General features: G+C 33.9%; 4 protein-coding genes across 4 annotated transcripts; 2 read left to right on the top strand and 2 right to left on the bottom strand.

Annotated features, from left to right (window-relative positions):
• Positions 1-301: 301 nt before the first annotated feature.
• On the top strand, positions 302-5,355 carry TRIADDRAFT_21300 (uncharacterized protein; the record flags this gene model as incomplete). Its single annotated transcript, XM_002110105.1, has 19 exons — positions 302-451; positions 1,470-1,620; positions 1,755-1,872; positions 1,967-2,105; positions 2,142-2,451; positions 2,788-2,849; positions 2,937-3,022; positions 3,130-3,197; positions 3,292-3,380; positions 3,460-3,538; positions 3,654-3,755; positions 3,839-3,884; positions 3,952-4,035; positions 4,117-4,207; positions 4,307-4,425; positions 4,549-4,644; positions 4,731-4,913; positions 5,024-5,088; positions 5,276-5,355. The coding sequence occupies 19 exons, from the start codon at positions 302-304 to the stop codon at positions 5,353-5,355; spliced, it is 2,118 nt and encodes a 705-aa protein (XP_002110141.1).
• A 588-nt stretch (positions 5,356-5,943) lies between these two features.
• Positions 5,944-7,466, bottom strand: TRIADDRAFT_17273 (uncharacterized protein; the record flags this gene model as incomplete). Its single annotated transcript, XM_002109575.1, has 2 exons — positions 5,944-6,174; positions 7,293-7,466. Coding segments are annotated over 2 exons (405 nt in total), but the record flags the coding sequence as incomplete, so codon positions are not given.
• A 1,344-nt stretch (positions 7,467-8,810) lies between these two features.
• TRIADDRAFT_53808 (uncharacterized protein) lies at positions 8,811-11,195 on the top strand (the record flags this gene model as incomplete). Its single annotated transcript, XM_002110104.1, has 8 exons — positions 8,811-9,011; positions 9,674-9,787; positions 9,902-9,997; positions 10,139-10,277; positions 10,404-10,465; positions 10,626-10,746; positions 10,816-11,009; positions 11,094-11,195. The coding sequence occupies 8 exons, from the start codon at positions 8,811-8,813 to the stop codon at positions 11,193-11,195; spliced, it is 1,029 nt and encodes a 342-aa protein (XP_002110140.1).
• A 1,645-nt stretch (positions 11,196-12,840) lies between these two features.
• TRIADDRAFT_53807 (uncharacterized protein) lies at positions 12,841-15,728 on the bottom strand (the record flags this gene model as incomplete). The annotated part of the gene is made up of 8 exons (XM_002109574.1): positions 12,841-13,259; positions 13,371-13,473; positions 14,209-14,439; positions 14,526-14,820; positions 14,968-14,997; positions 15,095-15,214; positions 15,254-15,433; positions 15,592-15,728. The coding sequence occupies 8 exons, from the start codon at positions 15,726-15,728 to the stop codon at positions 12,841-12,843; spliced, it is 1,515 nt and encodes a 504-aa protein (XP_002109610.1).
• Positions 15,729-16,171: the final 443 nt, after the last annotated feature.

Below are 16,171 nucleotides of genomic sequence, written 5' to 3'. Positions count from 1 at the left end.
TTTGGCACTGTATACTGTATCATGTAGTAGTTGGATGTCAGTCGTTTGCATAGAAAAAGAATCGTCACCTGTGTTCTTGCATGGGTAGCACGCGTTGATCCATGACAGGCTAATGTAGTATACTTCAGTGCACAGCCGTAGTATAGCTTATATAACATTAGAATTAGACGACTCTCCAGCACAGAAACGATTTCAATGGTTGCCGGGTTGAATTCCATGCATAAATCTTAAATTGCTTTAACATTTCAAATCAAGACCCTTTTATTAAGCGTCGTATAGAGGATATGCTTGAGGTATCACCATGTCCAATTTTAGTTGTGCTGATACTATTTATGTTTTATACGGCTCTCAAACTGGCCAAGCTCAAACGATAGCCGAAGATATCTATCAGCAATGCCTTGATCGTCATTTCGACTCCAAGTTGCTTTGCTTAGATCAACATGATAAAAAGGTCAGTGCTAGATGAAATAGTACTATTTGGATTGAATTTATCTGTGCAGCTAGTTCCTAATGGAACTAGTAGTACCTAGTAGTACCTGACTAGTCATGTTTAATCATAGAGTGGTAATGTAGTTAGCCGACTCACAACAACGACATGTTGCATTCGCAATTGAATACAGTAAGTTCTATACTCGTTCATATACTCGTACAATGCCTTCCAAAACACGAGTACATAGTACAGTATAATGTAGTCATATTGCTAAAAGGGATCCATAATATGCACAGTATATTAATGAATGAGGCATAATTTACTTCAAATTTATACGTGGTCTATCCTATAGAATTAAGAAATCCTAATTGAGGTCAAATCATTGTTCTGTAGGATTCCAATGAGTTGTACTTTGACTTACTGTACTGCATATCTAATAGATGTTGCTATTATCTAATAGAGATTACGTTACTCTTTCTAGAGAATTTTCATGAGATATAAATTATTTTTCCAGCTTTAGTTTTACTGTATCGAGCTAGCAATCAATGGTACAGTATAATTCATATCTATTTCGATAATCACGTTAATAATCGGCTTAATTTTATCACTAATGCCTAATTGCGAAAATCTACCCGTTATTTAAACCATACCTATTGTTAGATAAATAATTCGACAATATATATATATATATATATACATGCAAATATGTACAGTACATGATATCTAATTATAATTCAGCGCAAAGAAATTCTCGTAAATTAGTTCTCTACGAGCTACATGGGATTATCTCACTCTTGTGCAATTTAATACCAGTTAAGTCAAGAAAGTAGTATTGTATAGTGTATGTCGTATCGACTACTGGTGTTAAAAGATCCTCCTGATAGCTTATAATGTCACCATCGATTGATATTTGAACCATGCCTGTTATTAGATGCATAATTTCGTTAAGTTATACGTAGGTATATGATATCTAATTGAACACAAGAGGACATACTAATAGATTAAATGTCTAACGTGGACTTATGTTGCTCTGGGGTAGTTTAATATCACTCAAGTCAAGAAAGCAGTATTCGTCATATCGACAACCGGTGATGGAGATCCTCCGGATAATGCTGGCAAATTTATCCGTAAACTTAAGCGTAAAAGTGTACCTAAGGATCATTTATCCAACCTATCTTATGCACTATTGGGTATGTGTTATAGCAATCTTTCATAAAAATGGCTCACTTCTGCTTTCGTTTATTGTTCCTAAAACACGTGAAAATATTTTTAATGGTTGAATTATTCTTTTCATCTTTATGGTACATGATTTGCAAATTGTTAGGCCTTGGAGATACTAATTACAACAATTTTTGTAACTGCGGTAAAACGCTGAATGGCCTGCTGGAAACGTTAGGAGCAAGCAGTTTTTATCCAATCGGATGCGCCGATGATGCAGTTGGGTAGGTATTATATTATTACAGTACTAGTAGGATTACATTGTGTATACCGGGTTATTTACAAGTTGATAATGATAATATTTGCCCCTACTTATAGGTTGGAGATTGTTGTAGAGCCGTGGAAAGACGGATTATGGGATGCTTTACAGAAAGTATTGCAATTACGTACCAATAATACGGAAATTAAGTTTCTCATCTTATGTATAGAAAGTAATAAAAGGAATGAGCTGCAATGGGTGTAAATCATATAATGGTATGTTCTTTAATTGAAGGATAATGTAAATATATCGACGACTGGTTCTAATGATGCCATATCACCAATAAGTATGGATAATCAAGTTAAAGCAAGTGAAATCCTATCGGGCAGTAGTAATATTTCTAATACTGAAGAGACATATGCCACAGGTAGTCCTAAGGACTCCTTAAATAACACGATTGACCGACTTTCCGAAAATACGGAATCAATGAAAATTGCACCAGAACAGCTTCTGGAACAAAACGCTAAAGAGCTTTTAGCTGGTATGCATGAAGTTATCCAGCTAGAATCAAAACTGAAAGAGTATGATGCGACATTTCCTGAAGGTTTGCAATTTTTTAAATTATATATTTATTACAACGGCATGCTAAATATTAAGTGATATTCATTTATTTTTTCGCATTTATTACTAAGATTTAAAGCTACCTTCATTACCAATGCCATATTTAAATATTGAAATATCGGAAACGGATCAAGCCGATACTGATATGGTATTACTGACACATATATAGATGATATCTTGTCAAATCATCATAGTTTTGTTGTAATATTTGTCGTTACCTTCTTTAATTTCGGATAGCTCGACAATACCGCAAGTTGCGATTATGTAAATAGATGTATAGGAGCTCGTACAGATATAATATTAGCCAACGTTCAGGAAGCGAAATATTTGACTGCTGAAAATGCCATAAAGAAAGTTTTAGAATTAGTTCTCTGTCAAAACGTAATTGTAATTTTTTATTTATAGCATATTCTTAATGTGCTGTAGATGATATTAGTTATCCTAAATATACGTATATCAAACAATTAGGATGAAAGCATAGATTTTTTACCGGGAGATTCCATTAATGTATTCTGCCCTAATAATGAAGAAGAAGTAAACTGGATTATTTCAAGGTATCTTCCTGGAAGTATCTGAAATTGAATAATACCAGCTATATTCTCAATTCTTATGATGGATTCATTAATTCGTCATGGTATAATTTAAATATTTAACAATATAGGTTGGGTCTTATCGACATACGTAATAGGACATTTACTTTACGGGTTATGTCGGAAACTAAGAAACGACGTAAGCATCTATAGCATAATAGCTCTATTAATATGTAACGATCAGATCTACGAGAAATAAAGAATTTTCATTCTATTTGCTTTTATATACTTAGTTCCAAAGATTCCTGATCATATTCCCAAAGATTGTACTATAAAAGAAGCTTTAATGTTTCACTGCGATATACGAAGCATACCTAAAAAGGTCTTAGTTCATTTCACAGATATCCAGATGAAGGAGCATCGCAACATCTATAACATATCAATATTTTGTATTTGTCTAGGCTACTTTACGTATGTTAGCAGAGTATACGGAAAATCAAAACGAGAGGAAAAGATTACTCCAATTATCTAGTCGCGAAGGTTAAGCATGAATTTGTTGCATGGAAAGTTAATATTGCATATGATAGCACGTACACATATACGGTTGTAGTATCGAGTAAAGTAAGCTAATAAATAAATGGTCTTTATGCATTAGGAGGAAACGATTACACCAATTTAATATGCAATTCTTCTATCTCTTTTCTGGATATTTTGGCCACGTTTCCGTCTTGTAGGCCACCATTTATTAAAGTAATAGGTACGGTATTGCTTTACTATGCGACAATTATATTCTCGAAATATTATCTTCTGTAATCGAACTTTGTCTACGATCTGCATGAGTAGAACTGCTACCACGGCTGCAGCCCCGCCCATACTCTATCGTCAAGTAGGTCAAATCACTATTAATGGCATTAAACACTATTAAGCTAATTGTAATGATATCATCATAATAGCTCCCCAATCGAGGGTAAGAAAATCATGAAAGTTGCGTTTACTATTGTACAGTTACCTCCTTCTATCGCTACAAGGGGGCTAAGGTAATATTTCGGCTAAGCAATAGTTAAGCATCATGCTGGTTGTAAATTTACTAACCTAATCTTGATCCAATTGATTGGTAGGGAAGGTTTGTGTTCTGGATGGCTTCAGTCTATAACGAAACATCTGCATTCACCACAGCTATCGCATGGCAATAATGTTGGAACAGTAAAGGTTATTACTGTAACAAATTTCTTCGTATCAAAAATTAACTTAGTAACAAGAAGTCATGTTGAAAGAATAAACTAGCTTAAAAATATATAATTTCGTTAGATTGGAATCAGTAGCCGAAGGAATCAAAATTTTAACTTGCCCAATGATAAGAGCATTCCTTTAATTATGATTGGTGCTGGTACTGGGATATCGCCATATGTCGGATTTTTGGAGCACAGGTATACGCATTACTTACCTAGGATTACTGATTAAATGTGTTGCCAACGAACATCGTTTAATCCGAATTGTATCATTTGCTAAATTTAAATGTGGATATCCATCGTATGCCTTTCTACTTGCAGGTGGTTAATAGAGAATGACATGGCACAAACAGCTCATTATGGCTCTTGGTTATTATTTTACGGTTGCAGACATAAAGATCGAGATTATTTATACAAGTAAATCGTCAATATAATCATTTTGGATTTATTAAATTAGAGATAATTTCAAGCCTTGTCTCATTACTTTTAATTTCGTTATACAGAAATGACATAAATACATATCTTCATAGAAAGATACTAACACATCACTATGTAGCATTTTCGCGAGAAGTGCAAGAAAATTTAAGCGAGAAGTTTCCAAGATATGTTCAAGAATGCCTTTGGCAACAATCTGATAAAGTCGTGAAGCTTCTATTGGAAGAATCGGCATTAGTATATGTCTGCGGGTATGACACATTCATTTAAAAATAATCTATGATTTTGCTATGGGCTACTGCTATAATTATCTACGCATGTGTTCACACCAATAAATTTTTATTCTACGAACAAATTGAAGTGATGCCCAAGGAATGGCCAAGGATGTTATGAATACGATTATCGATTTAATCGAACGTAATAAAGGTAGAGTGTGATCAATTTACGATGACAAAAATTCTAATTTGGAATAACAATTTTCGATTAGCATCCTTATACAAGGACTTCTCAATTTTTTTTTACCCCAAAGTAAAAAATAAATCGAGAAGCCCCTGCCTTATACAACAATGATAACAAATATTTTTTTATGTACCAACTTAATTGGGTAATAAAGGTATATCTAAGGAGGAGGCTTCAAAGATAGTATTAACGATGATGAAAGAAAAGCGCTATCGTCAAGATATTTGGGCGTAGCAAGTATTTGATCGCTAGAAAGATTACTATATCATTGTTGGACCGCACAGTAAAACATTTACTAGATTGATACAATTATGCTACCAAATTCATCGTGGTTTTTAACTTGTTCATTGGGAGTTATTTTACGATGCCGCTTATAATACATCATACTGAAACTGTTTACAGTTCATCACATGGCAGTCAATTAAAAGAATTTTTAAGACACTTAAGTAGCACATGATGAAAACTTGAAGGTTAAATAGCTTGAATTTCTACGATCGCATATATATATACTCATTAGGTTAACATTAAACAAGCTTGCCAATCGGCAATACCTAAAATTTCACTTTTCAGTAATTTAAAGATGCCCGTCATGTTAAGATCATTATTGTATACAAATCAAATTAGATTAAAAACTGAATAAAATAAATGGCTACAAATACTATTTTAATCAGTGAAAAGTATTGATAGCAGGGGGCTAAGCTATGAATTTGAGTGATCATTTTAGTCGTCTTGATGAACAGACTTTACAAGCTCATCATAAGAAAGTTCTGCCTGCCTTTCAGTGTGTAGGATGTATGGACTGATATTGGGATGGTAAGTTGTATAGCTGGTGAAGAGTTCGTTATTGATAAGATCTTTTCGATAGTTCTTGACAATGTAGGCCTGACACTGGATTTTATCATTAAGGCTGTATGGCAATTCTGTATCGCAGTAAGCTAATTCCGTTAATGTAATATCAATCATGGTTCGCGTATAAAATTCAGGATGACCTTCCAATTGATCCAGAACTCGTAACATATCATTATCGATTCTGTATACCTCGCCTTCTATCATCTATAAGTAAATTGAAAAATTAGAATATCAATGATATTTGTAAAAGTCTTTACGTATATTAATACGGGATTATAGTATACTTAAGTACAGTTCGTGAAAAATTAAAATATCAAGCATTTTAGTATAAAGTCTAAGTGACAAATCGTAGCATATAAAAGTCTATACGTATGTTAATACGGTATTATAGTTACACTTTAATACAGTATGATCCTTGATTGAAATTAGGTATAATTTTCAAACTGTATAAACTAATGCATCGCTGTGTTAGAACTGTAAACATTGATGAGTTTGTTCATATGTCCATGCACAAGTTTAAATCAATAACATTAGTGGACTGTGTATTAAGCAAGATATACGAGTATGTTGGCTTAGTAGGTGGATAACAGAATGGTAATCGACGTTGTTATTTACACTTTCACTGCCATGCACAAACGACTCGTTCAGTGCTATTTCCTAGGGATGTAGAGTGTAAAACTGGATATTTTAAATTAGCATACTGATATCCGTAGTTATAGTTAGTTGAATGAATTTAATATAATTCGAGTAGCAAGCAAAGGACTTGGAATACAAATCAATAAGTAGCACTACACCTAATTACGCATTTTACTGTGATACTGCTACTTGGATAGTAAATTAGTCATGCATACAATGGTACGAATAGCAACGACTGCTTAAACTGGAGTCCCTCAATTCGAGCATAATTTGGCCTGGAATTTCTAGAGAATAAGCTAGACTGTAGGCTCTGTTGTATATTAAGCTATACGCGTATATTAATGAGCGAACTATATATGAGTCTACAACTTTGATAGCAGCATTCTAGTTCTTAATCATTTCATCGAGTTTTGATATCGCCTGCAGAGACAGAACTGTTCAGTGTCCAGTGTATTGTATGTACAGTATACTGTATACCATGTAAAGTACAGTACTTATTGTAGTTCAACCAGTATTAAAGACGAAATTGATTGCATCGAGTAGACATTGAACAGTATGTTAATGATTTCATGCATAGATGCTCGTATGCATCAGTATACTACTACATCAAGATGCATTATTGTACATGAAAAGAGAGCATTTGCATCAATATCCAGTACAAATAGTGTACGGCTTGCTTGACTTACGTGGCCGCGACCAGGCTCATCCAACATAACGGGAATACTGTAGCAAGAGTGTACAATTAATGGATAAGGAGCAGCAGTCAGACCTTTAGCGATCAACTTTGCTTTACCAGTCTTTGGATCTTCTAGTAAATAATGATTAGGTTCATCTGTTTTTAGAGTTCCATAGACAAATACTAGTAGTGGGTCCATTCTTGTAAACTTTCTCCAATTTGTTAATTTGAACAAAACTAGCAATAATCTCGTCTCGAGCACATTGGGTATGCGCAGATGACAGCTGTACCGCCGGTTTACCAGGCATGGGCAATTAGGCATGGATACCCTTACCGCCATGGGATAGAATACCTGGTCGTACCCGACTGCCCCTATCGCAAACAGTACTGTCAGTTAGTAGAAGTTTATTAGTGTAGCTTTAGGTAGCACTTCTACTATGAAGACATCGTAAGCATTGTTTAATTACTAGTAATTATATCATCGCTAGTTGTTTAGATTCTATACTTTTGCTAACGCTTTCATGCTATTGGTAGTCCATTTATTGAATACAGACTGTCAAGACTACAAATTGTTTGGTTGTATGAAACTTTGGCGTTGAGTAGAGACAACAGCATGCTTCACTGAGCCTGACGGTGGTGTATACTGTAGTCCATTCATGGTCGGTCTACTAGAAAGTCTTCTTCTAGTAGTCCATGAGTCTACTGTATGATACTGAACGAATTTGCCCGGCACGTTCGTCAGTGATTAGTTAATTATTGATGATATTCCTTAGCAGAAATCTGTCAATACATAGATTGCTATGATAGTCATGCAATCACTGCTGTACTCTTGCATTCCGAGCAATGGACTACTAGATGCACCTGTAACGAATTGTCTATGCCCGGAGCTGCTCCTCCATCTTGGTTAATGAACGTAACTGCGCAAGCTCATTCAATACAGCATAACATGCACAATAGCTGGACTCATGTATCGAACAGTACACTGGGATAATACTAAGAGGAAGATTTAAACCTCTACAGTCTACAGTACGTACCGAACCAATACCAACTTGTAGGGTATAGTATATTGTACTGTAGAAGGCCACGACTCAACTCGCTTTCCGTCTCAGCAGTTTTGTAGTCTAGGCAACCAACCACTGGAGCTGGGCAGGTGTGGACCTGCCCAGCCGACGATTTGACTTTCTACTCTCTGCAACGTAGAATTAGCTGATGGGGTGATTTATGACTGCAGATTAACGAATTCACCCATCGTATCTTGAATCAGAAGTAATATTTATTCCCTCTCCAGCTAATACATTACTGTAAACGTACGCGTAGAATAATAATTAAAGGAGATACCGACGGTGTACAGTGTACACTGTACAGTAGTACAAATTGGACCCAGTTTACATTACTTTCTTGCATGCCACAATCTTGATCAAATTCTTGTTCCACATTGATCACTAACGTTACGACACTTTCTCGAATTCAATTTTGACTTTAGCCCAAATCATTTGCTATCTATCAAGTGCTTTATCATCATAGCATCATGGCTGCTGAAATGGAATGGAGACGAAATCGACAAGGGGATCTCAATTCTCAAAGTTGGCATCCATTTGAGATTAACTCTAAAGTTTACTTAATCAAGTCGTATTTTTCTGAAGAAGATTACGAAGTTTGTTTATACGATCCTAATTATGGATTGTGGTCAGAGAGATTAGATCAAATGGATATTAGGAAACGGTGCAAGGTATCTAATGGTATTTATTAATTAGACTAGCACGCAAAACATCCACTACATTATAGCTATGGACATTTCTTAAAATAAGCAATGCACCATTTCCTATACATGTCATCTTGATTTGTCTGATATTCGTGGTTTACATGACGAATTGTCCTTGCAAATGCCAAACAGCTTAAATTGAACGCTCTTACAACGACTGTTGATTGCATTGGGTGCAATGTAAATTATAACAGACATACTGTATAATAATATACTTGCTCGAAGAAAATTGAAATGTGCAACCACATGTATTGTACCTTTGCTATCACCAACATATTCATCATAGCAGTAGTGTTTAAACTTGCATGATTACATTGAATGTTGTTACAAACGAAAGTAGCATCACGTAAATATAGAAATGTTATAGCGGTTATTAACCACGTAACGTTGCCTTTAATGCAAATGGCCGTTATGGTATAAATCGAAATACTTGTAATTAGTCTTCGGTGCTGAAGAATCCGAATACTGCTTGGATGTTGATCTTAGTACCAACGAACCCATAGACAGTTGACTCTTATTTAAATTCACATAACGCATTTACTTTTGCATATAACAAAGCTCGCATTGCTTTGCTATGTTTATTTTTAGTGCAATAAAATTCGATGTAATTTTCTACTTTTGACTTATAGGTACTTAATCCCAATGTTGAAGCTCCATTACATCAAATCCTGAAACATATTAGCAAGTCGATTGAAATTCAAAAGCCTGACATAAATTACAGTTTGGAATTTCAAGACAATCAGGTTAATATTTTTACTAGCATTCACTACATTCTGAAATAAGCAATAAGAATATATATGTGAATATTGTATAGAGTGTAAACTATTAATGAGGATATGACGCACACCTTATATCAGGAAGGCGATCAAATGGTTATGTTCAGTTTTAGCACTCTCCTAGCTGGGCTTCCATTTAACTGGACATTCCATTGCGAGCTTGCTCATCTCCAAGAGGTATCTGATCAATATTAAACTGAACAACAATTAAATGTATAACTTTTGCAACTGCCTAGTATTATGAATCGTGCATGTATGACTAAAGATCCAATTGTAATTATTAAATAATCCTCTTGTTTTGATTCTCTTAATGTATAGTTAGATTTGCATTTGATACAACCATTATGGATGATGATTAGTGAGTTGCTGAGAAGACAGGAAGAGCTGAAAAAAATCATCGTAAATAAGGATAGAGAGATCGACGATTACAAAAGTACTGGGGCAAGATGCTCAAGAAGTAATAATGTATAAACCAATACTAATCTATTTTCCTGTTACGCCTATATCTTATAACATGGCCAAAAAAACAAACAAATTTAGACGAAGTAAAGTAAACTTGAGTTGTCATCTTTCGTCTGTATAGAACAATTAGAAACTTCTAAATTCGACGAGAAATCTTTTACGAATGAAATGATAACATCAAAGGTATTCCCATTGGCTTTTATTGACTTTACAAGTCTTTATTCCGTTGACAGTATTCTCTAGAATGCTTACAGTAAATGTTACATTCGACCAAAACATGATGTAGCCTTATTACACTTATTACACAGCGATAATATTTCAACTTGTAAATTTATTATTGCAGGATTTTGAAGACCAAATTCGAACTGGTACATCAAAATTTGTAGCTACCAAAGTATCGGAGCTGTACAAACAATTAATGATTAAAAAGACATGGCTTCAAGTCAGAGATAGTTACAATTTTGGTAAGTAATTTTATATTTGTCCTTATTATATAAAGTTGCAGCAATTAAGTTAATGTTTTTCTCTTAAAGATCAAGCTTTTGAAAATAGCTTGTATGATATGTCGGGCACCCAAAGAGAGTCTGCCGCAGTCACTGGCGGAGCTGGCTCATGGCTTAATAAGTTACCACCCTCTTTAATGCCAAATGAAAGTATCTCGCCCGAAAAGAAATCCCCTATAAAAAAGCAGAAAGCGACTATATCTCCACAAGTTACACCTCAAAAGGTAGGAAGTATTTATTTTATTTATGATTGTACGCTAATGCAATGAAATCGCAACTATAAATATTTTCTGCTTTTATCGAAATAGGAGGAAAATGCAGAACTAAAAAGGCGTCTAGAACTAGAACAGAAGCTGGCTAAAAATGCGGAGAAAGTGGCAGCGAAAAAGAAAAAGAAATTAAAATTTTAAATTAAGCTGAAATAAATTTTGTGATTCGTTGTGAATTTTATTTAGGCGATCAAGAAGATAGATTTAGATGTACGTAATTAATTAACTTTTATACGTGTGTGTCTTTGATTTTCCGTACTTGCGTATTGTAAAAATAACAACTGGTATCGACGCTGTTAGTCAGAATACAGTGCTTATATATTTTTTGCAAATTTCAGTTGTATCATTATTGTGAGATGATTGATAGTTTGAAATTCCATTCGTGCTTTAGCTTGAACACTGAATTTATTCTAACAGTTCTATGGAGTACAAAGAATTTAAAATATATTTAGCAGTTTAGATGTTATTTCGCAAATCTTTAATGCAGGTATTGTATGAAAATAGCGATTTCATGAAAATTATCAGCGCCTTGAATCAAGTGTGTAAGAATTTGTGATATGTAAAAATAACTAATTCTAAAATTTTAACATCTATGTTCAATGTATTGGACTTTGTTTCATTTTGTTCTATTATAAACTGTTGATTGTTTGAAAGTATCTCTAGCGGTTGAAGTTGTAGGAATTGGTGTTAATAAAGCAATCAAGTATTGCTTTCAATAGATATTTTACATGTTATGTATAGGAGATGCTTTGACGTATTTATTATAATTTCATCGCACAGAAAAATATTGTGAGATAATGGCTATATTTTTTCTGCACTCTCTGATACTGTAACTAGTATGGCTATTCAATGCAATTTTTTCGTAAAAATTAAAGGCAAATTTGTTCATTTCACCGAATCTAATGTCTTTACAATTTTAATAATCTGCTAAGTCTCTGTATCAAATTATTTTCGTTAACAATTTAGTAACTTACAAATTGAATTTCTTGAAAATTTTGTAGAAGCAAAATTAAAGCATAAGAATAAGTATGATTATATTTATTTTAAACATCATAAAATGCAAGTGTAGCAAAAATAGTTTACCTTTAAAAGATATACGTTGATACATTCAAAATGAAGCCTTATTAAATACGACTTACTACTGATAATTCGTCAATGACTGATATCGACACGATTATAAAAATGATATCAGCCATCTTGTAATAAAATTGACTGTAATAAAAATATTTTTGAGCCGTTAGAAATGAGTTATTATGCTATGAAACTACGGTCCTAGACCGCCGATAACATTTTTCGTTGAACTCCTCAATATCTTATCGAAATTTGCTACTATGGCCTAGTTATAAATTTATTTGACTGATCGGGCATATAGATTTTCTATGATAAATAATTGTATGTACGTACATGTTGATAAATCATTTAGATAAAATTATCTTGACTGTAATTTTGTTGCTACATGAATAAAATAGATGCAATTACTTCGGATATCACGCTATATAGAACGAGTAATCAGTAACAACAAGTAGTTCTGATAAATGCGTTTAAACCCATATTGAAACATAAATATTGAAACATAAATATTCCGTCAAATCCAAGTGCTACAAATAATCAGAACTGCATCTAGCTGTAGTAAATTGTTCTAGGAATTACTATTTTCAGATTAGTTAGTAATATTGCTATTATTTGATACATGTCAAGAAACAGTAAACAGTGCCATTATAATGTTTACAGCAACACTGTTGGAAGGCATTAGGATCAACTATTGTATCACTTAAACTAGTCAATATCAATGAAAATAGTATGTTGGACAGCCATGTATAATTTGCCGTTTACCAGATCTTGAATTTTCACGCAAATCAGGCGATATTTCAGAATAAGTCTGATTAAATCTTCTGTGCATATCAGACTTACTGAAGCCAGGCCTTGAATCATCAGCGGTTGGCCTTTCTCGTAAATGAGATAAGATATCCGGGGACTTTTGTACTGTATTACTACTGTTTATAATCGCTGTTTTGCTGGAGTTATCTTCATTGACTATGGTTACCTTATCTGAGATTTTTACTACTTTTGGAGATCGTTTATATTCATCACCATTATCATCATCATTTTCCAACTTGACTTCTCTGCTATTACCTTGATCTTTGCAAATGGAGCTGTTCTTGTTACCGGTCGACACTGGAGACGCTGCTTGCGACATATCATCATCTATAACATTATTGTCAATACCACAAAATATTAAACATCGTATAGAAGGTTTCTTCAATTTATTTAATTCCTGTCTATTTATATAACAATGAATAAGCTATTCTAGATTACCAGTCTTATTAGCATCCTCATCTTCATTATCTGACACGTAAACTTCAGAATAGAAATTTCCTATGAAAAGTTGGCCTCGGTTCTTCTTCATTCGATTTGCAGTCTATATAGTCGTATACGCAATAATAAGTGTATTAAAATGATAAAATTACTTTCTTAAGTATGATTTATTTCCTATTTTGCCTTAATAAGTGAGATAGCCTTTAATATTACTAGTATATTACGATAAATATATCAGGTAGGTTAGTGATATATACCGATCACGAAATTCCAAAACTTTAGAAAAATAAGGGCTTTATTGAATCTTATACAAAGATTAACTACACATAGCTCTACTCTAGCCGAATACTACTACGAAAGACTTCTAGAACGAACTAACAGAATAATCTAAAGTTGCATACTTTTATACTTTCCGTAGCGTTCGCAACTACAATCCGCATGGCAACCTTTTACCTTATTTTACACATAGTTAAATTATTCTTAGTAACACTATTCTACTGCGGACCACCATTAATCCAATATGGATACGACTGTAGTACTTACGTAGACATTATTCACACCATCCAAAGTACAATGAATTAACCATATCCTAATATATGATTTACAGTTCTATTTTTACCTATAAGCTTATTAGTAACTCAACAGCTTACTGTATATAGTCATCTGTACTCTAGCATAGAGTCTATACCACTACAGTCTATAGTTGTAGCTACCAAATATCTCTTAGGATAAATATCTACCGTACATTATATTAAACATGGCTAACAGTCTACAATACTAGTTACATTACAAGATTGTAATAGAGTCTTTAGAAATGGATCATCTACTCTTTAATTACCTCTGTTGTCACATCACCCTTCCGATGAATTTTTAAAACATTTGGTACGTGACTACTATATTTGCTTTGATACGTCGTAGTCATAAGCGATTTGCGAACATCAATAAGAGTATCAGCAGTTCGAGGAGAGATTGCTAGATTACCATCTCGAGGTCGAGGATTAGGTGCAATAGACTTGGGTGGTGCAGGGTAAATTTGCTGACGGACAGGTGTATTTGGGCCACTATAAATCTACCAAGTGCAAAAGTAAATGATGAAATATTGAAGATATTATTAAATAATTAGCAATTTAGCTTTGCTAAGCAGTCTAATCTTACTTGATAAACACTTTCTCCATGCCAAGTTAATGCTTTTCTATGAAGTGGATGCTCTCCATTTTGTACTATTTCGTGTCGCCAAGGTGATCCTTTAGTTTTACCACGTATGATTTGCTCTGATGGTTGGGTAGCAATGGTTGAGGGTACCGGAGGGGGTCCACCATAAGGTGTCGATGCTACAGCTAAGCGTCCATTGGCCTCATCAGGAGAAACCGGAGAAGGAAATATTGATAGTTTGGAAATATGCGAAGCATATGGATGTTCTCGGGGTAAGGGATGCTTAACCTGAATATTACTAATAAAAATGTTTAATTATTTATAGACTAGGAAAAAATTTTAATTTCGGAAGTATCAATTACAGTAATGTCGGTAAAACTGATGAGTAAAGGATACACTTATGAGGATATATGTTAGAAGAAAATTATGGCAGTCGATTGCTTACACTAAGTCTGCTGTCAGCGGTTTAGGAACTCTACAAAAGCCAATATGAAAAGAAAGAAAATAGCAAAATTAGGACAGAATTATCAACAATATTTTGTAAAGTTTTCGAATCAGCAATCATTTCTTACAGTTCATCTGTTTTCCTTAAGCGACTTAGTTGAGATCCTGTGCGACAGTAATTCTGCTGAACAGGTGTGCTATCGTAAATCATTAGAAACAACATAAATTTTTCTGAATCCTCGTAAAGGCTATGGTAAAATAGAATTGTTATGAAAGTTTGATTTTACGTTGGGAAAGGTATAATTCCGCTACCATAATGCTTATGACCCTTTTCTACTCTAGTTGGTGGCTCTTCCTTTGGTCTATGTCCTGGTGGTAGAAATAACGGTCCAATTCCAGCGTAGCTGTGATGTCTTCCCCACGGGGTTTTAGTCGCTCGTCCCCATTTCTCGTAGTAAGTTCGATATCTAATTAAAAACATAAATACTTTTGAATATTCTATAATTTAATACTTGCATATCTTGATGAGTGCTAATAGCCAATTTTGTTAAAATTTCACATGAAGATAAATATCAATAAAGTAGTGTTTCAATAGCAGAAAGAGTGTGATTGGACAATCTCATACTGTGATTCAGATACAGTTTCTCTTTGCGGTGATTGTAGCGGTGTGAATATCTGGTTGGATTGATAAGTTGGCGATAAAACTGGCACGGCAATTGTTTCCTTGTACAGCTCTCGCATTCTATTTGCTGTATAATCCATGATTAAACTGTGTTGACGTCAAATTAATAGATAAATTCTTCATGAAATGTAATAACTATCTAAGATAGATTTTAATCAATAATGGCATATATCAGGAAAAAAAGAAGTTGTAATCTTATTATATTACATGATAAGGAAGAAATTTTTTTAAAATCGATACATTCCTCTAAATTGATATTTAGTAAGCTTAATTTGATACAGCACTCTCATACAATTTTGACTGATAGCATCTCTTTGAGCTCGATGGTTGTCATAGTAACGAAACGCGATCGACGTAACCGATCGTCTGGATATCCGGCAATCCGTATGTTCTGTCTCCGTACATACAAAAGTAATAAATACATCAACATCAATATCATAAATTTATATAGAAAGGAGTGTACGAGTATAAAATATTTCTCCTTATACCATTTTGCTTCAATATTACCTCAGAAGTTCCGTAG

This window comes from Trichoplax adhaerens, genomic scaffold (genome assembly GCF_000150275.1).
Source record: "Trichoplax adhaerens TRIADscaffold_2 genomic scaffold, whole genome shotgun sequence".
Taxonomy (NCBI): domain Eukaryota; kingdom Metazoa; phylum Placozoa; class Uniplacotomia; order Trichoplacea; family Trichoplacidae; genus Trichoplax; species Trichoplax adhaerens.
Note: the sequence above shows the minus strand (reverse complement) of the source record. Positions and strands in the feature narration are given on the sequence as shown.